This window comes from Cyprinus carpio, chromosome B2, assembly GCF_018340385.1.
Source record: "Cyprinus carpio isolate SPL01 chromosome B2, ASM1834038v1, whole genome shotgun sequence".
Taxonomy (NCBI): Eukaryota; Metazoa; Chordata; class Actinopteri; order Cypriniformes; family Cyprinidae; genus Cyprinus; species Cyprinus carpio.
In genome coordinates this window covers 9,047,839-9,070,052 of record NC_056598.1, presented here as the reverse complement: position 1 = coordinate 9,070,052, position 22,214 = coordinate 9,047,839, and the positions used below count along the sequence as shown (strand labels likewise).

At 40.8% G+C, this 22,214-nt stretch overlaps 1 protein-coding gene across 6 annotated transcripts in view; it reads left to right on the top strand.

Annotated features, from left to right (window-relative positions):
- cryz (crystallin, zeta (quinone reductase)) overlaps positions 1–18,822 on the top strand; it is a 32,290-nt gene extending 13,468 nt beyond the window's left edge. For 4 of the 6 annotated variants that reach the window (XM_042719283.1, XM_042719282.1, XM_042719284.1 and 1 more), the window contains 4 exons: positions 525–674; positions 17,820–17,921; positions 17,995–18,090; positions 18,252–18,822. In XM_042719283.1, coding sequence (XP_042575217.1) covers positions 525–674; positions 17,820–17,921; positions 17,995–18,090; positions 18,252–18,413 — 510 coding nt within the window. In that variant the 3' untranslated portion in view covers positions 18,414–18,822. The remainder of the gene's footprint in view (positions 1–524; positions 675–17,819; positions 17,922–17,994; positions 18,091–18,251) is intronic. The other 2 variants (XM_042719286.1, XM_042719285.1) reach the window with 2 other exon arrangements.
- The last annotated feature ends 3,392 nt before the right edge of the window (positions 18,823–22,214 follow it).

The window sequence follows — 22,214 nt, the reverse complement described above, 5'->3', positions numbered from 1 at the left end:
CTTCATCTGGAGATTGGGCTCCCCATTTCCCCAAGTTATGTGATTGGCCTGGGGCATCAGTGGCTTGGCCCCTTTCTGAGGAAAGGTTAGGTGTATGTCACCTCCTTGGTCTCTCACCAGGTGGACGTGGCATGTGCCTCGGCATGGCATAGTTGGCATTTCATTCCCCAAAGTGTGCACTAGAGGATGCAGCGTGAGTTCCCTAGAAGGGGAATGTGTCGGGTTACGCATGTAACCTTGGTTCGCAGAAAGAAAACGAAATGCTGCGTCCCCTTGCCATACATATGGGCCTGCCTGTTACATGTCTCCTTTCCCGACAACTAAGTTGGTAATGTCTTCAGCAGGACCCCTTTTATACTTCCAGGTGCCAGCTCATGATGTCACAGGCTACATGGAACAATAGGTTTGGAGTTTTTTTCACACGTGCTTCAGACACTGCTCATGCTGGCCACTATAGGACGCAGTGTCTCGTTGCCTCTCGTTTTTCCTTGAAGATAAAATGAATTTTAATCTTTTGTTCGTAGGTAGGCATTGCAGCGTGTCAGATCGCACGAGCATTTGGCCTTAAAGTTCTGGGTACAGCAGGGACATCTGAGGGTATGCAGCTGGTGTTCAGCAATGGAGCTCATCTTGCATTCAACCACAAAGAAAAAGACTATTTGGATAAAATTAAGGTTTAATTCTTTCTTATTATATTTTTATAGCATATGCATGACTTTAAAAAAAAAAAAAAAAAAAAAAAACTTATGCTCTGCCATTCAAGATTTTGGAGTCAAAAGTTTTTTTGTTTTTTGGTAACTTTTTTTTTGTTAATGCACTAAAATGAACTAACAATGTTCAGTATCATTTTTATAGTGTTTATTAACATTGTTAACATTAGTTAATAAAAATCTAATTGTTAAATGGTTACTTCACACAAAAATGAAAATTCTGTCATTAATTACTCACCCTGATGTCGTTCCAAACCCATAAGACCTTTGTTCATCTTTGGAACACACATTAAGTTATTCTTGAAAATATCTGAGAGCTCTTTGATCCTCCGTAGACAGCAATGCAACTGCAATTTTCCCAGGTCCAGAAACGTAGCAAGGACAGTAGTAAAATAGTACATGTGACATCAGTGGTTCAACTGTAATTTTACGAAGCAACGAGAATTATTGTGCACAAAGAAAATAATAATAACATAATTTATTCAACAATTCTTCACCCCAAGTTACCATCTTCCACCATTTTGGAGAGTATCCACTGAACTTCATGATGAACGAAGGTCTTACTGGTTTGGAACGACATGAGGGTGAGTAATTAAAGGGTTAGTTCACCTAAAAATGAAAATTAGGCTGCATTTTATTCACCCCCAAGGCATCCTAGGTGTATATGGCTTTATTCTTTCAGACAAATGTTATATAAAAAAAATTATTTGATCTTTTAAGCTCTATCATTGCAGTCAGCGGAAGTTGCATTGCTTCAGTCCAAAAGACGTGAAATAAAAAAATAAAATAAAAAGCGCCCTTCCATTTAAAATAAAAAGTGTCTAACACAGCTGTGAGTATTAAGAAAAATATCCATATTCGAAACGTAATAATCACTTGAATCTAGCTTGCGCTCACTGTTGTAAACGGAGGGTGAGTAATTAAAGGGTGAGTAATTAAAGGGTGGATAGATCCAAGATGGCAGCGCGGTCAGACATAGCGGCTACTCCGGTTCCCAAAAACGGTATTTTTATGTCTGTTAGTCTCATTTCCTCGTCTTCGAACAGTCTGACCTTATCGCAAAACCATCAAATAAACACTCGGAAACACATCTATGATCGACAGAGCCTTTTGGAAATCGGCAGTGTGTACAAACAACAGCTTTCACCGGAGACTACTGAGAAGCTAAGAGGCCTCTGTCTGCTGCTGAAGCCGAACCCCGAGACTGTCGCCTACTGACACTACCCGCACAATACGGCGACGCCGTATTCCCCCTGAAACAAGGGATTGTTGTGTGTTTGTTTTCACTGAAACATGGCTAAACGACAACTTCCCAGACTCCGCTATTCAGCTACATGGACTTGCCTGCTATCGAACAGACAGAGACAAAGAACTGTCTGGATAGGCTCGCAGGGGAGGTTTATGTTTGTACGTCAACAAAGAGTGGTGTAATAATGCTGTAGTAGTGACAAAACACTGTTTATTGCTGGTGGAGTTTGTTTGTGAAGTGTCGACCATTCTATCTGCTTCGGGAGTTCACGGCCATTATTATTGTCGCAGTTTACATCCCCCCATTTGCTAACGTGAAGGATGCGCTTCGCGAGCTGTACAGCGCCATCAGGGAACAACAAACAAATAACCCCGCCAGCTTTTTCAGAATAGCCGGTGACTTCAACCACGCAAACTTAAAGACAGTTTTGACAAAATTCTACCAACATGTGAACTTTGCAACAAGGGAAAAAAACACCCGGGACTGTGTTTACACAACAGAAAAGAACGTGTACAAGGCTGTACCCCGCCCCCACCTCGGGTACTCTGGTACCACATCTCTGTTATGCTAATTCCACCATACAGACCACTTCTGAAACTTGTCAAACTGGTTCAAAAACTCATCACAGATGATGCTACCTCAAAACTACAGGACTGCTTTCAGTGCACAGACTGGAACAAGTTTAAAGAGGCAGCCACCTACAACAACCTCACCAACCTGCAGGAGTACACTGAAACTGTGATTGCTTATATCAAAAAGTGCATTGATGATGTTACAGTCACCAAGACCATCACCACATGTGCAAACCAGGTTGGTGGGCTGCTAAAGTTCAGTGAACAGTGTATCAGTGAATGAAGAGGTATCATATCTATCACAAGTGCAGTATGGCATACCTCAAGGCTAAGTACTAGGGCTGTTACTCTTCGCGCTTTACATTTTACCCTTTGGAGATATCATCAGGAAACACAGTGTTAGCTTTCACTGTTATGCTGATGATACTCAGCTCTATATTTCTTCGCGGCCCGGCAAAACATACCAAATTGAAAAACTAACAGAATGCATAGTCGATATAAAAAAGCTGGATGACGAGTAATTTCTTACTGCTAAATTCTGAAAAAACAGAGGTGTTAATTATAGGACTCAAAAACTCTGCATGTAATAACCTAAAACGCTGTCTAAGACTTGATGGCTGCTCTGTCAATTCTTCGTCATCAATTAGGAACCTTGGTGTGCTATTTGATAGCAGTCTTTCCTTAGAAAGCCACATTTCTAGCATTTGTAAAACTGCATTTTTCCATCTCAAAAATATATCTAAATTACGGCCTATGCTCTCAATGTCAATTTCAGAAATGCTAATCCATGCGTTTATGACCTCAAGGTTAGATTATTGTAATGCTTTATTGGGTGGTTGTTCTACACGCTTAATAAACAAACTCCAATTAGTCCAAAATGCAGCAGCTAGGGTTCTTACTAGAACCAGGAAGTATGACCATATTAGCCCGGTCCTGTCAACACTGCACTGGCTCCCTATCAAACATCGTATAGATTTTAGACTTCACAGACAGCAGAGACATATAGAGCCTGTGGCAAGCCATTCAGACCATCACAGACTACAAGCCCCCGCCACAGGCCTGTGATGACGAAACATTCCTTCCGGATGCACTTTATTCACAGTTTGAAATGCAGAATGACACACCTGCACAAAAACTGCCCATACCTCCCAACGACCAGGTGCTCTGTCTGTCTCCAGCCAATGTAAGGAAGACCCTATCTAGGATTAACCCACGCAAGGCTGCGGGTCTTGACGACTTACCTGGCCATGTACTGAAAGACTGTGCTGCACAGCTGACAGATGTCCTAACAGATATCTTCAACACCTCGCTGAGCCAGGCAGTCGTCCCCACAACATGTCTCAAATCCACAACCATCATCACGGTACCAAAAAAATCACCTGTGTCCTGTCTAAACGACTACCGTCCCATAGCGCTGACTCCAATCATGATGAAGTGCTTTGAGAGGTTAGTCATGCACAACATCAAAACCAGCCTCCCCAACACACTCAATCCTGCTTCAATTTGCATACCGTCCAAACCGCTCTACAGATGGTACAATCTTCCACCCTCAACCTGGCTCTTACCCACTTAGAAAATAAAGTCTCCTATGTCAGAATGCTGTTCATCGACTTCAGCTCAGCATTCAACACAATAATTCCACAACAGCTCATTAATAAACTAAACCTGCTGGGCCTTAACAATGCCCTCTGTAATTGGATCCTGGGGCCCTATCATACACCCGGCGCAATGTGACGCAAGGCGCAGCGCAAGTGTGTTTGCTAGTTTCAGGCCAGCGCCGTTCGCATTTTCCCGACCAGCACCACGTCGTTTAATTAGCAAATGCATTTATGCCCATTTGTGCGCCCATGGGGGTGCTGGTCTAAAAAAGAGGTGTGTTCAGGCGCATTGCTATTTTAAGGAGCTGAAAACTGACTAGAAATAGAATAGTGTTTTTTCTTTGTTATTTAAAGAGCGTGTTAGTATAGGCGGGTCCACAATGCGAGTACACGCAGGGACACAGGGACGCACAGCACACAAACATGCCAAATATTAAAAATTAAAGAATTGCAATGCATAAGAATTTTTTGTAGGCTAATTAAATATAAAAATGCCTACATGTCATAATGGATAGTCATCGCATGTATCAGAATTAGGCTATCTATTTGCTCGCACACGAGCAGCCCCGTTTTATCTCGGAGACGTGTTCTGTCTTTGTGCTTGCCAAATTCCGCCGTGTAAATAGCAAATCCGTCATGGCACGAGCGCAACTGGCACTTAAAGGGAATGGAAGATAAGACTCTGATTGGTTTATTGCATGTTACACCCAAAAAACACCCATTACTCATTAAGAGAATAGGGACAACCCGTTTAGGCCATGCGCCTGGGTGCGCCAACTGTTTTTCCATTGTTAAAATAGCAAAAGTGGATTTGGACATGCCCTGAGTGCTCCTGCGCCGTGCGCTTTACACTTTGCGTTTAGATCGTTAAAATAGGGCCCCTAGACTTTCTAACTGGAAGAAGTCAGTCCCCTCAGTCAGTCCGTGTTGGCCACAACACCTCGAGCACTACCACATTTAGCACAGGTGCCCCACAAGGCTGTGCGCTCAGCCCACTGCTCTTCACGCAGCTGACCAACGACTGCACTGCCAAGTTCAGCTCCAACCACATCATCAAGTTTGCGGATGACACAACTGTGGTAGGTCACATCAGCAACAGCGAGTGACACAGCTGGCTGAATGATGTGGCACTAACAACCTGTCCCTCAATGTGGAGACGACAAAGGAGGTTGTGATGGACTTCACCAACACCATGTCACTCTCAAAGAAGGCACAACAGTGCCTACACTTTCTCCGCTGGCTGAAAAGAGCAAGTCTCCCTCCAACCATCCTCGCCACATTTTACAGAGGAACCATAGAGAGCGAGCTGACCAGCTGCATCACTGTCTGGTATGGGAACTGTAGTGCAGCAGACCGCAAGACCCTCCAACGGACAGTGAACACAGCTGCAAAGATCATCGGTGCCCCTCTCCCCTCCATCATGGACATTTTCCTTACACAGTGCTCCAGCAAAACCAACAATATCGTGAAGGACCCCGCCCATCCCTCCCACAGTCTCTTCCAGCTCCTACCATCAGGAAGACGGTACCAGAGCATCAGAGCCCGCTCTGCCAGACTGCTCAACAGCTTTTTCCCCAGGCTGTGCAAGCCCTGAACTCAAATCACCCTGACCTCCTCTGAAACCTGGACCGGAGGTTAAAACCAGAATCTGTAATGCTCAAAAACTCTAGCAAGCCAAGCCTTATGAGTGTATTAATACAATAATTATTGTTTGAATGATTTTCTATTTGAATATGAACTTGGCAAAAAAAAAAAAAGTCCCTTTTTCAGGAAAGCCTACTGTATTTTAAAGATAATTTTGTAAAATCCAAATAAGCTTTACAGATCTTTATTTGATCTCTGTATGTTTGATTTCTTAATGTTTAAACATTGTTTTCCATGCTTTTTTGATGATCCATAAACATGCACCTGTGGAACAGCCCTCAATACACTAACAGTTTACAGGCAGAAGAAAATAAATGTCACTGCTCCAATAACTATAGGACATTAAAAAGACTTTTCTGTTGATTCTGAAAAAATCACCAGAAGAAAGCTGTCCAGTGTTCCTGCTTACCTGTGTTAACATGCTATAGTCCTTCTTCAGGGAAGCATGAGGATTACAGATGTGGCCAGAGCAATAAACTGCAATGTTCGTAATATAATACACCTAAGACAGTGAGACAGGAAAGAAACTGATCATCCCTATAATGCCAGACCACTTTTAAATTTAAATTAAATTTAAATTTATGCATTTAGCAGACGCTTTTATCCAAAGCGACTTACAGTGCATTCAGGCTATCAATTTTTACCTATCATGTGTTCCTGGGGAATCGAACCCCCAACCTTGCGCTTCGTAACGCAATGCTCTACCACTTGAGCTACAGGAGCACTTCTGACAACACTTTTGACAACATATACCCCCTAGATGTTCCATAGTTCCAACTTGCAGGTGTGTTGGTGGATAAATGAAGTAACATCTCACAGCAAGAACTGGCAAATCTTTCTAAAGCCCGATTCGGATGGTAATTGTTTCTCGTGTGGACATCTGTAAAAAGAAATGTACATGGCACCTCAGTGATAAAAGTCATGGATTCGGATGGCACTTTATTCACAGAGGAGAAGCGAGTTCTGTGATCCTATGAACCCAGGAAAGCACTGCTCACGTGGCCAGTAACATTATTGCCTGCTGAATTCTAAAATGAATTTTATTTACAAATTTATTCTTATTTTGTAAAATGTATTTAAAAATATTAATATTTCAAGCCTATTTTATAATATACAGTTAGGGCCATATATATTTGGACACCGGCACAATTTTCATAATTTTGGCTCTGTTTGCAACCAGATCAAAATTTACAAATAAAACAATCAAAATGAAATTGAAGTGCAGGCTTTAAGCTTTAATTCAAGGAGTTTAACTGCACACTGTTAAAAAAATTCTTATTAAAAAACAGTAAAGAACTGGCCGGTTGGTTGCCAGCAAGTTACTGTAGAATTAACAGTATCTTACTGTTGGGTAAAATTACAGTTGGCTACTGTTTATTAAAGGGTACATAGCATACACAGTTTCACCTAATCTCATGTTAATCTTGAGTACCTGAAAAAAGAAATTGAGATCAAGAGACTGTGTCAGTGTGTGAGAGAGAGAGTGTGTGTATATATGTATATGTGTGTGATGTGTGTGTGATGTATGTGTGATGTGAGTGTATGTGTGGTCTGTGGTGTGTAATACTTGTATAAAGTCACGGTTTTCTTTTTCTGGGTAAACTTCCCGATAAACCACCTGAAAAACAGATGTGTGTGTTTAGAATTAGTGTGGAGGGGAAAAAAATGGTAACACTTTATTTTAGAGCCTCTTAACTAGTTGATTATTAGCATGCTTATTACTAGAATATTAGCCATTTATTAGTACTTATTAAGCACTTATTAATGCCTTATTCTGCATGACCTTATTCTATATCCCTAATCCTACCCAATACCCAAACTTGACAACTACCTTACTAACTACTAATAAGCAGCAAATTAGGAATTTATTGAGGGAAAAGTTGTAGTTAAGGGTGAATAAGTGTTCCCTATTCTAAAGTGTTACCAAAAAGATTACTCCAAATAACGTATGAATATCTTTTGGGCTGTTTAAGTCTAGATTAAAGGTTTTTTCTTTGTTCAAGCATTGACATAACACATATTATACCTTAATATTTCAGACATGTCTGATAGAACTGTAACATATGCACATCATCGTTTTAATGTTAAAGAAGGATGGGTTCTAGAGGAATCTGCTTCCTTTCAAGGTTTCCACCAACACCTCACCACCGATGGACATTTTATTTTCTTGACATATTAACCTACTGCTCACTGGGGATCAAATATTTCATAGGAAATTTCTCTATTTAATGCATGTCAAGTTCTGATCTACTTCTTGTGCAATTCCCCACTTGAAAAGGACAGTCCCTCCACATGAAGATCTTAACTGGATTTCACTCAATAAACAGCCATGGGAACAGTTCTTTGTCTTTTATTTACCATTCCTTGGTAGCAGTAAACAGGTGAAAAACCTCAAGAGAGATGACAAATACAAGTTATTATTTGAGTTGACAGCCAAATTAAACAAAATTCTTCACATTCACCTCAGATAAACACAGTACTGTCATTATAAAATACAAGGTTTCCACTTTTAAGCAGTATTTTCATAGTAAATAATTATTTTAAGGTATCATTGTAACCACAACTAGATATGCTTAACCAAAACAAATCAATTGGCATTTTAATTTTCAAAATGTATATTTTCTTATCTTTTAACCAAGTATCTTTAGCCAAATATTTTTAGACTACACATTTTTTAACTGAATTAAGAACTTGGTTTATTAAGATTTCTACAAAGTTTAAATTACTTTTAACCATTTCAAACACATTCTTAGTCAAACAATGAATTAGGCTTTTCTTACTTTTCCTTTATACCCCACAAATAACATTTGAAATTACAAATACCACTGCAAAGGTCCTATCAAACTCAACAAGAGTTAAGAGTTTGTGTCTTCCAGAATACCATTAGCACTGCACTGCTTAAGTCAGTCTAACCAAACATGGCCAATATGGCGCTTACCGGCTGTCCTTCACAGTTTTGTGGAGGGCTTGGTCTTACACAGTCACCTTGATGACGAAGATGAAGTTTCCTTGGTCTTGTGGTGCTATAAATGCTTCTTTGACTGCGGTCTAAAGACAACAACAGAGCCAGGTACTGGCACGCTCAGATTGCCTAGAAGATTTGTTCCACCTGGTTCACCACTGATTGAAGGAGGAGTTTCACCACTGAGGAGCTCCCGGGCAGTTTGTCAGCACACCTCCCACTCGATCTTCCCACGGGAACCGATGGAAAGATCGTAAATCAGCACCTGCTTGCTGCCGGTCAGTTCTGAGTTTGGTCCTCAACTGGTAGCAAGACAACCAGGCGTCGAACATCTCTGTGCAGGACCGTGGTTTGGGTAGCTTCTTTCAGGACTTTGGCCGATGGCCGGTTTAGTGCGGGTTTTGTGACAGGAAGGCAGGAGCTTTGGACCACTCTGACGTTCACGTCTCGAACAATGCCCTTAGCATCTGGATTGACGCTCACCACCCGTCCTAGCTTGAAATGGCCCCTCACTGCATTTTGGTCGCACAACCAGACAATATCTCCGACAGCAACATTGCGATGTGAAGTGTGCCATTTACTTCTCAGAAATAAGTTTGGGCCGGCAAGCTGGCTCCAAGACCTCCAGAACTTGTTGACCTGGTTCTGCATCTCTCGGAGTCTCTTGTAAGGGTAGTTTGCAAAGTCAAATGTTCTGATCTCACCGCTTGAAGAGGCTCGACCCAGGAGAAGTGTGTTGGGTGACACATACTGTACGCTTTCTTCGTGGCTCTGCATCCTGGCACCTATTGGGCATTCGTTGGCAAGGTTTGCAGCAAGTTGTAGTGTTGTCTGAAACTCACTGTAGCTGAGGCCAGTGTTGTTGCCCAGGCTCTGCAGTGCCTTCTTGAGAATGCGGACAGCGGCTTCAGCAGCCCCATTGCGTTGAGGTGAGTCAGCAGGGTGAATTGTCCACTCCCATTTGGTACCTTTTTGAGCCGACATCTCTTCTATTGAAGTTCTATTCTGAGCATCCAGGAACTGGTAGAGCTCTCTTAGGACAGGTTTGGTGCCGATGAAGTTTGTCCCCGGGTCGGACCAGATCTTTCTTGGGTGCCCTTTCATTGCAGTAAAGCGTTGGTAAGCCAGCAAGAAGCTCTCTGTCGACACTGTGTTGACCAGGTCTGCATAAATTGCCCTGCTGGCCATACAACTGAAGACGACACCCCACACTTTCATTGAGACCCGTTTCTTGATGTCATCTTTGACAAGGTATGGTCCAAAGAGGTCGACTGTAGTGAACTCAAACGGAGCTGCAGGTATGGCTCTTTCAGGAGGTAGGTCAGCCATTACCTGTTTGCACCTTCTTGCTCTTGACTTTTTGCAGAAAAGGCAGTTCTCCACTACGTTTTGGGCAATTTTCCTCCCTTGGACGACCCAGGTTTTCCTCCTCATTTTTAGCAAGGTTGCAGCCACGCCTTCATGACCCTCATCGTGCGCCTCCCGTGCCAATAAAGTAGAGACCCATGCATTGAAAGCCAGAAGGGGGGAACTGCACCGCCATCCTCCCTGAAGCCATGGATTCTCCCACCGCAGACTAGTAACCCAGATTCTGGCTCTCTGTACACAACCAAGCGGTCTGTAGTGGTAGCTGGAAACGTTACCCCCTCTTGAGCAGCAAGATAGATGTCTCTTATAGCCTCTTGACGTTCTGTGGCGGTGATAACTCCTTTTGTTGGAATCACCTCCCACTTTGGGGTCTCAATGGACTTTGTTGCAGATATAAACTTTTTGGTGGCTCTCCAGATAAAAGCAACAGTCTTGATTAGACACTTTAGGCTACTAAAGTGCCTCTCATCCACCAAGTTTAGGACAGCTGCACCAGCAGGAAGTCGTCCCGCAAGACTTGGAAGACTTCTTTTCGCTTGGGCTCTGGTGAGTGCTGCCACGAATGACTTCTTTTGCATATTGTTAATGCTTTCTCAAGCTGTCGCAGACACATCTTTTGAAGACATAATTGGCCACTCGCTCTCTGGAAGATGAAGAAACTCTGGCCCTTGCTGCCACTCTGAATGGGCATCAAGTTCCTTTGGCCCAGCTCCTCGAGTAATGTCGGCTATGTTGAGTGGTCCAGGGAACCACCACCAGTCCTGTAGCCGTGTGCTCTCTTGGATCTCTCCAATTCTATTAGCGAAGAAAGTTTGAAATCCATAGCTTTCACACTGGATAGCTCCAAGAACAGTCTGACTGTCTAACAAATGGTACCACCTTTTTATCTGGATCTGGGTATGCTGTTCAAAGTACTTTTTCAGGCAGCTTGCAAAGACTGTGCCGCAAAGTTCTGCTTTGACCGCATCCCCCTTCTGGTCTAGAAGTGTCAGCTTTGCTTTTGACTCCACTAGTCGAATTGTTATTTGTTTGTTGCAGTTCCACCGCAGGTAGAGGACAGCACCATAGGAGCTTTCACTGCCATCTGAAAGAGTGACAGCGACTGGTTCAGTTGTTGCCTTTGGTGGAGTAATGGCTCTTGGGAACATTACTTTGCTTAGCTGGACGTACTCCTCAAAAATTCCAATTGCATCTTTGCGGAGCTCCTCTGAAAGGGGAAGGTCCCATGTGTCCTTAACTATGCTGCACTTTGGTTTTGCCTCTTGGAACGCCCTTTGGACCAAGATAGCCCCTTTTTGCTTTGCTGGCGTTGTCAGGCCAACTGGGTCGTACAAACCAGCAACTTGACTCAGCAGTTCACGTCTTGTCAGCGGGTCTGGTGTCTGTGCTCGTACTTCTAGCAGCAAGTCTTGCCCAAGTCTCATCTTTTTCTTCCGCCTGGAGAAGTTGACTTCAATCCAAGGCTTCAATGCAAACCCTCCTGCTTTTAGAATCAGCTCCACATTCTTTGTAATGACTTCGAGTCTTTCACGGCAGTTGTGGGATGTCAAGATGTCATCGACGTAGCTGTGCTCATGTAATACTTGGCATTCATCTGTGAGGTGGCTGAATTGAGGCAGGTTAACCGTCTCCCTCATGGCAAGTTGTGCTATGCATCCTGCTGGCTTGTCCCCGATATTCACTCTGGTTATGGCGTATTTTTCTAGCTCATCGCCCTCTAAATCACGCCACAAGACCCGGTGTAGATGGACTTCCCTCTCCTCGAGCCACACAGAATTGTACATCTTTCTGACGTCTCCTAGAGCGGCAAAGGAGCCTTGGCGGAACTTGAGGAGGACAGCTCGGATCGAGTTGAGAACGTCAGGGCCTTTCATCAGAAGGTCATTAAGACTTTGGCCTTTGTACTTCTGACTGCTGTTCCAGACAAGTCTTACCGGGGTTGTAACAGAGTGGGGGTTGGGTGCGATAAGATGACTAATATACCAGACAGGTCCATTCCAGTTGGTTAGATCCTCTTTGGTCAGCTTCTTTGCAGCCCGACGGTCAACCATTTCGTGGACTTGAGCACCATAGGCTTTTTTCCACTGTGGTTCTTTGGCGAGCTGTCTCTCTGTTCTGAGGAAGGTTTCCTCCACTGCTTTTCTGTTGTTTGGCAATTTAGATGGGTCCATGAGCCAAGGATATCTTGCATGCCAGTGTGGACTATCACTGTGGTCATCAGCACCAACATAAGTCAGGCCACCACTTACAACTTCCAGCTCCCTTTCTTCAGTCAGAGTCATTTCTTTGCCACCAGGTTGACAACTGCCGCAGTGACATCCTCCACATTTTGGGGTGCAGGGGGCGCCAATGCTATCCCATCTCCACCACTCCATAAAATCCCGAGTGGTAATAGCAGAATAAGAAGACCTGATGGCAGGTTTGGTGCAGATATATTCTTCATACATCCATGCTGCTGTTCTCATGGACCTGGCGAAGTGCGCTCTGGACTGGTGTGCTGTAACTGTAGCCTCTTCAAACAGACCAGGGTGTGTCCTTGCAATTGTCTTTCCCAGTGGCCCATCCCATAATACAAGGTCCCCAACGGTGCAAATTTTCTGTGGGACCAGTCGCCCTTCCTTATGGCTTATCAAAAGCTGTATCTGTCTTGGTCTCACAAGTTTTCATTTTGGGGGACATCTGGAAAGAACTTTTGGAGTCTTTTGGCTGTCACATGTTTGTGGATATCTGCAATGCTGTCCAAACCATAGCAGAGGAGTTGGTGGGATCTGAAGTTGCCTTGCTCTGTGCGGACCCGGATCTTTAGGAGATACCGTTTTGTGGTAACTTGAACTTTCATTCCTCCCACACCGTGGACAACAAGGGTTATGGCTTCACTTCTAAGGTTCAAACGATCAGCTGCATCATGAGTTATGTAGTTTGTATCCGATGCCAGGTCGATCAAAGTCCCAACATTTTGTCCTGCATTGGCTGTGACCTCTAAGAGCATCATGATGACTGGCCACTCTACTATTCCATTCTCTGCTAGAAGACTGAGTTGGTTGGACAAAAGAGAGGTTCTGGCTATAGTGTTGCAAAAGGCATTGCGACACTTCTCTGCAAGTTCAGGTGAGAGACTTTTAATGAATTCTTCTTGGGCTTGGGTGTAACACTCTCTTGTGTCACCTCCCACTTTGCTGTTGTTGTTGGACCCCTGGACGACATTCCCTTTGGACGTACCAGCTCTCGGGCAAAGGTAATAGTGGTGTTCTGCAGCACGCTGTTCTATGCAGTCTGGCCTCCTGCACAGAAACTCTGATTTACAGTGGTCAACCTCATTGTGAATTTCCAGGCATTTTTTGTAGGCTCCCAACTTCCTGGCAGCATTTCTTTTCTCTGACAGCTTAAGCGTGCGAAAATTTTGGCAGAAATATAGCCTTTTCTTATGCTTGCCATCTCCGCAGACCACACATCCTTGAGCCTGGTTGCTTAGTTGGGTGGAGGTTCTGGTTCGAGCTTGCCGAGGTTCAGATTTTAGTTTTGGTTCCTCCTCTCTCAGTTGGTCCAGCTTCTCATTGATGGGTTCTTGACCTTGAAGAAACTTGAGGAGGTAATCAAATCGCTTGTCTTCTTCCGCTTCATCACCTTTGCCAGCTACATGAAGAAGCCATTCCTTCTTCAGACCATCAGGAAATTTACTCTCTATTGTTTTTGTTACAAGAGGGTTCTTTATTGCACCGGTCTTGCCAAGCTCGTTCAGATCGACCAGGGCTTTTTCTACAGATTGAATAAGCTCAACAATCCTCTTGGGCTGGTTACCTTTAACTGCTTGGAGTCTTTGAAGCTCTTCTACTATCTCAAGGGCTATAGTTGTCTTATTTCCAAAGCGGTTCTCCAAGACCCGGAACACCTCCTCAGCAGTTATGCAAGTTGTAAGGCGGAGGTCTCGTATTATTTTCTCATCCACACTGTTGAGAAGTTGGAACTTTTTAACCTCTTTGGATCCAGTAGGTTCTCCCTGCATCTGGAGCGCTTCCCAATCTTTTTTCCACCGGTGAAACTCTCGGCGGATGCCAGAAAACTTTGGGAGGGCAGCTGGCTTTAATTTAATTGCTGGTGTGGCCACACAACTGATTGAAGTAGTACTCAATTTGCTGGTTTCTTCTCTGACGTGTGCCCCTGTAAAGTCTGCTTGTCTTATTGAGAGTTTTGGCAGGATAGTCTCAAGGCCTTTAATACGACTCTGGAACTGTTGTTGCTCTGCTGGGGGGGCCCAGCACTTCCAATGTTTATGCACCTCATTCGCAGCCTTCACAAGTTTCTCTAGTTGTCCGATCATGAAGAGATATGCATCTGGGTTTTTACTTGGGTCCACAGCTCCCACGTTTTCTGCTTGCGACTCTGCTGTTGTAATTGATTGTGTCAGTTCATATTCCCCGAAATTGCCCCACAATGTCTTTTGTATGAGGTCCTTTAGCTCTTCCAATTTCTTCTCACACTCATTGGCTGTTTTGACCAAGTCCCTCTTTTGCTGCTCACTCAACTCCTCTGCATCAGAGCTTTCTTCAATATATTGCCCCTCTACATCATCGTTGGCTTCCAGGACTTTGCCAGCTTCTTCAGTGAGCTTCTTAAAATTGTCTCTGAGCTCCTCTTCTGACATCATTGTATGCATTCGTAGCACATTATTGGTCAAACGGGAAAACTGACGCTTCGCTGATGTCCTTGCGGTCTTTAGCTGCTCCAACAGTAATGAATCAGCCATTTCAATCACAGCAACAGGGCGGGAACAGTCTTTATTTGTCTCTATGGACACGTGTGGTCACTTTTCTGGTCCTTCTCCAGTCCTCAGAAGCGGTTTTTCACTGTCAAGTTCTGATCTACTTCTTGTGCAATTCCCCACTTGAAAAGGACAGTCCCTCCACATGAAGATCTTAACTGGATTTCACTCAATAAACAGCCATGGGAACAGTTGTTTGTCTTTTATTTACCATTCCTTGGTAGCAGTAAACAGGTGAAAAACCTCAAGAGAGATGACAAATACAAGTTACTATTTGAGTTGACAGCCAAATTAAACAAAATTCTTCACATTCACCTCAGATAAACACAGTACTGTCATTACATGCATGCGTCTTCAGCTTGGTATTGAAGATTGAAATTGTTGTACGTAGAAAAATCAGCTGTAAGCCCAGTCAGAAAAGCCAGCTTGATGCCATCACAAATGATGTGCTCCTCAAGGTTGATCAACCAGTGCTGGATTCTTCTTCCTGGGGTTTTACCTGAACCTTTAAAAAGAAAAACACATTTAATGTTTTAATTTAATTCACATTTAATTTCAGCATTGACATAACATTAATTTGACATTGCTAGATTACAAATGAATGCAAGGAAAATTAAAATAATTTTAAACGGTCACAGAGTTCTGCACTTCTAGCATAAGAAAAGCATTTCAAAATGGCCTGGTCTGGACAAACCTTTAAGTCAAAATGTGTATGCTGTAAATTGTGTATTGTAAAATAGCAGGGGTAAAATTTATTTCACCCCCAAAATAAAACCCTCTCATCAATTACTCACTCTCATGTTCCAAACTCTTAAAATTTTAGTTTATTAATTTATTAAATAAAAACTCAATTTCAAACATGCTAGCTTTACACATGAAAACATTGGTTCTTATACTTTGCTTTCATGTTTACATTTTAACTGCTCCAAGCTTATGATTTCCGATTCAGAAATCCAGCTAATAAGTATTCTATGACTATCACTTAACTACAAAACCAACTTGGATTGATGCAAAAACATAACCAACATACAAACAACAAAACAAGCACAACAGTAAAATTCCCCCTTAGAATAAACATGTCATACTAGAACATGCTTACCCAAATTTGCAATCAGAATGACACCGAAATGTTGAGTTTGTTCAGGTTTTTTTTTTTTTTCAAACGGTGGAGATTTAGCGAATTCTGCAGACTGATAGCCTATTAGCGAACAACAACGGTCATTTCAGCGTGTTACAGAGACATCAATGTGATTTCAATGCAACAGTGTTTGAAAAGTTAATTTTGCATAAGAATTATCCCATGACGAATGAAACTCACCCTGTAATTGGGAATAATATATTCCGAGTCACAGAGTCAGAAATCCAGTTGCACTCGATGATGTCGTATTTGGCGCGTTTATCACTGAAAAGAGCAAATAAAAGATAGTGTTACTTCCGATATCCACAGATTAGTTGTGGTAGCAAATGTAACGTATTTTGTCTATGAAATCGTGCAAAGCAAAGGAGAACGAACCTGTTAACAAGACCGATGAAAGTCCCCACGTGCTCACTGCAGTTTACAAAAATACTGGATAGTAATGTTTTATTTTCTTCAAGTAATAAATACACTAAAATGCCATTATATTGTGTTTACGTCATTTCACAAAAACTTTTGAACGTAACAGGATTATACTGTTGAAATTTTGCCATAAATTAACAGCAATTTTTAACAGTGGCAGCTGACTTCAGTTATTGTCTGTTTGTGGGTCTTTCTGAATTTAGTTTTGTTTTCAGCAAGTGAAATGCATGCTCAGTCAGGTTAAAATCAGGAGATTGATGCAATGACTTGGCCATTGCAGAATATTCCACTTCTTTAACTTCAAAAACTCCTGGGTTGATTTTGCTATATGTTTTGGGTCATCACCATTTGTACTATGAAGCTCTGCCCAATCAACTTTGCTCCATTTGATGGAATCTGGGCAGAGAGTATGTCCTTATACACTTCAGAATTCTTCCAGCTGCTTCTGTCTTCTGTCACGTCATCAATAAACAACAGTAACCCAGTGCCAATGGAAGCCATGCATGCTCATGCCATCACACTGCTCCACCATTTTTCACAGATGATGTTGTATGCTTTGGATCATGAGCTGTTCATGAGCCTTCTCCATACTTTTTTTTTTAGTCATTCTGGTACAGGTTGATCTTAATTTTGGCAATCCAAAGAATGCTTTTCCAGAAGTGGTCTGGATTTTTTAGATGTTTTTTGGCAAAATCTAATATGGCCTTGATTGCACCTTGTGAGAATTTTGATGAGAATACCCTCAAACCTCAGAGTGTAAGGCCACATTCATTATATAACTTTTTTGGTCAGCAGTTAAAATAACAAAAAATGTGCCAAATATATATGGACCTAACTTTATAATCCTATTTATTATTTTATTAATAAATTTACCCAGGTGGTGAGAAATGAACACTGACATTCTAAATTCGGATGGCAATAAAATTACTGATTACCCCCATAAATGCTGAAAATAGCATGTGTCCCCATGAGAAACAGTTACCATCCGAATAGGGTTTAATAAACTAAAGAGTTTATTAAGATGAGATTTAATGTAGTACTTAAAGCAGCTGGTGGACTCATCATTCCATTTCAGTTAAACAATTGTCTATGAAAACTGTTATTTATGTCTCAGTTGTTTAATCTTTTTATGTCATTACACGTTAAGAAATTTGATGAGCAAAAAAAACTTTCTTCTTATTGTCATTGCTTAATAATTTTGTGGAAATTGTGATACATTTTTCATGATTCTTTGATGACTAGGAGGACTTTTCTGAAAAACTTTCTGAACTTTTGAATGGTAGTGTAAGTCACACATTGCACAGTCTAATCTGACTTTATCATGGATATACTTATATACCAATAGTTTGTGATTATAAAAATAAAGGTGGCGATTTTTCAGCTGGTCTCTTGTGTTTAGAATGCTACCAGTGGACAAGGCGTGAATGTGATTATTGAGATGTTGTCCAACGTCAACCTCAGTAATGATCTTCAGTTGCTTGACTTTGGTGGCAGAGTTATTGTAAGTACCCTGTGTTTGTAAAGTGTTTTGAACATTTTTGTTTTTGTTTTCATCATATTGCTCTTCCTTTCAGATTGTTGGCTCTAGAGGCCCTATTGAAATCTACCCCAGAGACACCATGATGAAAGAGACCAGCATCATTGGTGTGGCTTTATACAATGCAACTAATGTACGGTGGGCTTCCTGACATTACATATTTAACATTTTCTTGCTTTCTAGAATTTATGCTTGGGATATCATGTATTTATTCATCATCACCTATGAGAAATTTTATTTTGCAAAGGATTCATAGTAAGATACAGACAGGTTTTCTTTATCTGTCTTTCACAGAAGGAAACATCCGAGTGTGCCACAGCTCTTTTCGCAGGAATGGAGACAGGCTGGTTGAAACCTGTCATTGGTCCTGAGTATACACTTGATAAAGCAGCCCAGGCTCATGAAGACATCATCAACAGCCCCGGAGCCAGTGGAAAGATGATTTTGATCATCTGAAATTATGCAGGAAAAAAATTATGCAGAAAAAAAATCCAATCCAATGCAACATAACTAAACTGTCATTGCATTAAAGGGAGTGTCTTATTTTGTGTTCACAGAAGAAAGAAAGTCATACAGGTTTGGAACAAAAATGAAAATTCTGCCATCTAGTCAGCCTAATATCATTCCAACCCTGTATGAATTTCTTTCTTTGCTGAACACAAATGAGCATAGTTTGAAGAATGTGGGTAACCAAACAGTTGATAGTAGCCAAGAATGGAAAAAATAAATACTATGGAAGTCAATGGCTACCAACAATGTTGCTACATTCAGCTACATGATATTTTCATGTATGAATCACATATATGAAACAGATCATAAAGACCTGTTTTGTTATGAAATTAAATAAACATAATTAAATCTTCAAGTCAAATCACCTTAATTTAAGTAGAACTATATGCAATATCAATACAGCTTTAATGGTTAAATGATGGTCCAGAGATCAATTCTGCTGTAAACCAGCCCTGAAATGTGATTCAGTTCCATTCAACTACTGTGTAAAGATCATCAATTATGAAAGAAGTTTAATTCAGCTGTAAAGCAGCTCTGGAGAAAACAATGATGTTGTCATCCATCTCAGAAGGATTTTGATAATAATACATTTATTTTATATAGCGCCTTTAAAAGTTGCTTTCTCAGGGCGCTTTATATAAAGCTTACATAAAGGAAAACACAACAATATAAGAAAATATACTACAAATTCAACAAGAAATAAGAAAACAATACAAAAAAAAAACTTTCCTGAAAAAGAATGTTTTGAGAAAACTTTTAAAAACAGCTAAAGAATTAGCATCCCTAATGTCAATTGGGAGAGAACTCCACAGTTTTGGAGCATACGTTGAAAAGACCCTGTCACCCCTGGATTGCAACTGTGTTTTAGGAACAACTAAGAGACCGTGCTGAGAAGATCGTAAATTGCGAATTGGGGTATAAGGTGTTAAAGGGTTACTCCACCCCAAAATGAAAATTTTGTCATTAATCACTTACCCCCAAGTCGTTTGTCTTCGGAACACATTTTAAGATATTCTGGATGAAAACCGGGAGGCTTGTGACTGTCCCATTGACTGCCTAGTAAATTACACTGTCAAGGTCCGGAAAAGTATGAAATTGAGGAATTGAGTTTGACACCCCTGACCTAAACCAATCTAGGGCAGTCCCAGATACACCAAAGACAGTTTCCAGTCGATTAAGTAAAAGCATGTGGTCAACAGTGTCGAAGGCTGAACTAAGATCAAGTAAGATGACAATCGAGAGAGCGCCAGAATCAGAAGCTAATACTCACTAAAAAAAGTTGGGTTAAAAATAACCCAAGTAACCCAACTATGGGTTAACATACCACCTTCCCAACTGTGGGTTATTTTTAACCCAATGATTGGGTTAAAAGCCAGTTGGGTTAAAAATAACCCAACAGTTGGGTTAACTATTTACTTTTATTCATGAGATTATTTTAATGAATAAAATACACAGTTTTCAAATACAGATTGTTTATTTAAGTAGAAAAACAATAAATCTGTTTTAAAAACAGGTATTAAGTTTTAAATGACAAATGTACTCAATATTGGTGAAATATGCACACTTATTTGCTTATATTGAATTCAAAATACACGAGTGAACATGTCAAACACAAGGCAAATAATTGTTGAAGTACAAATATTCAAAATACACATTAAATTCAAAATGAACATAAAAAATATACATAAATTCAAATACACGTTAAATTCAAAACACAAATATGCACATACAGTACAAATATTCAAAACAAATGTGCACATATGGTTTACCAATTCAAAACCTACACAGGTGCACATATAATACACATTTAAAACAGATAGTCACATACAGTACAGAAATATACAACCTAAACATTTGTGCACATACAGTATACAAATTCAAAAACTACACAAATGTGTACACCAAGGACATTCCTTTATACTTCAAGAAATAAACATATCCTTAATAAAAAAGGCTACAGTGGTCACCATATGCATTGTGTTATAAACACCTCAAAGGGATAGTTCACCCAAAAAAATGAAAATTCTGTCATTAATTACTCACCCTCATGTCCTGCCAAACGCAGATGGGAGTTTTACTTACTCAAACATGTTCTGAGGGCAGAAAGGAAAATGATTGGTTTACAGATTCAACCAATGAAATTGAAGCAGAGGCGGAGTCAGGAAATTTGAAAGTGTAGAATACTTCAGACAGATACGTTACTGACGCTTCGTGGGATGCATTTATTGCCAGGTAAGTTAATTGACCATGTATTTTCATGAAAAAAAAAAAAAAATGAACATCTCTAACATTTAATAAGATAATTAGAGAACAAAGATGCACAGAACAAATAATCATGGTCTAAATATAATATAGCATGCATTTTTATTTGACTGCTACATTTGTTGATTGCACCAAAGCTGTTTATGTGGTAACATGAGTAAAACACGCTTTTCCAATGCTACAGCGACGTCTGTGAAACCAATATGAGCGAAAAAAGAACTTGTTCATATATCCTTGACATTTCATCAGTCAGTTAGCGTTAGCATTAGCATTAGCACTGCTCTCAGGACAGGAGTACTCAATATTCATATAACTGTTATTTTTTAGTGTACTATGCGCTGCTCTTAGGCCAGGAGTACTCAATATTCATATTACTGTTATTTTTAGTGTACTATGCGCTGCTCTCAGGGCAGAAACACTCAATATTCATATTACTGTTATTTTTAGTATATTATGTGCTGCTCTCAGGGCAGGAACCCTCAATATTCATATTACTGTTATTTTAATAAACTATGCGCTGCTCTCAGGGCAGGAGTAATCAAAATTCATATAACTTATTTTACTAAACTATGTGCTGCTCTCAGGGAAGGAGTACTCAATATTCATATTACTGTTATTTTTAGTATATTATGTGCTGCTCTCAGGGCAGGAGTACTCAATATTCATATAACTGTTATTTTTAGTGTACTATGCGCTGCTCTTAGGCCAGGAGTACTCAATATTCATATTACTGTTATTTTACTCAACTATGCGCTGCTCTCAGGGAAGGAGTACTCAATATTCATATTACTGTTATTTTTTAGTGTATTTTGTGCTGCTCTCAGGGCAGGAGTACTCATTCATATTACTGTTATTTTAATAAACTGTGTGCTGCTCTCAGGGCAGGAGTACTCAATATTCATATTACTGTTATTTTACTAAACTATGTGCTGCTCTCAGGGCAGGAGTACTCAATATTCATGTTACTGTTATTTTACTAAACTATGTGCTGCTCTCAGGGCCCATACATTTGTTTTTTTATTACAGCTGTCACTGTTTTATGTAGTTTTTCTTCTCTTTGCAGAAAAGCATTCTTGGAAAAAGCAGAAGCCATCACTGGTCCCTTCTTAGAGAAAGGGAATCACATGAATTGCAATATAGCTGTTTGTAAATGTAAAAAGGTCTGCAAAAGTTTTCAGATCAAATTGCACGACAAATAACGTTTGGTCTCCTAAAAAGTAAGAATTGATTCTGAACTACTGTGCTGAAATGAGTGTCAGAAACTCCAATCTCACTTCATGTTACCAGTTACCTGTTAGGTTTGTTTGCATAATGCCATCCTATGGACGTCACCGGCTGTCCCTCAGACGTCTACTCTACTCTAATCTGCCCTCAATCATTGTAGTTGTAGCTGAGGCCAAACAGAGTACAGTAGGCTATAGAAATGGCAGGGTTTAAGGATGTATTATGTGTCATTAAGAAATTTTCAATTTTGAGGGAGTTGAA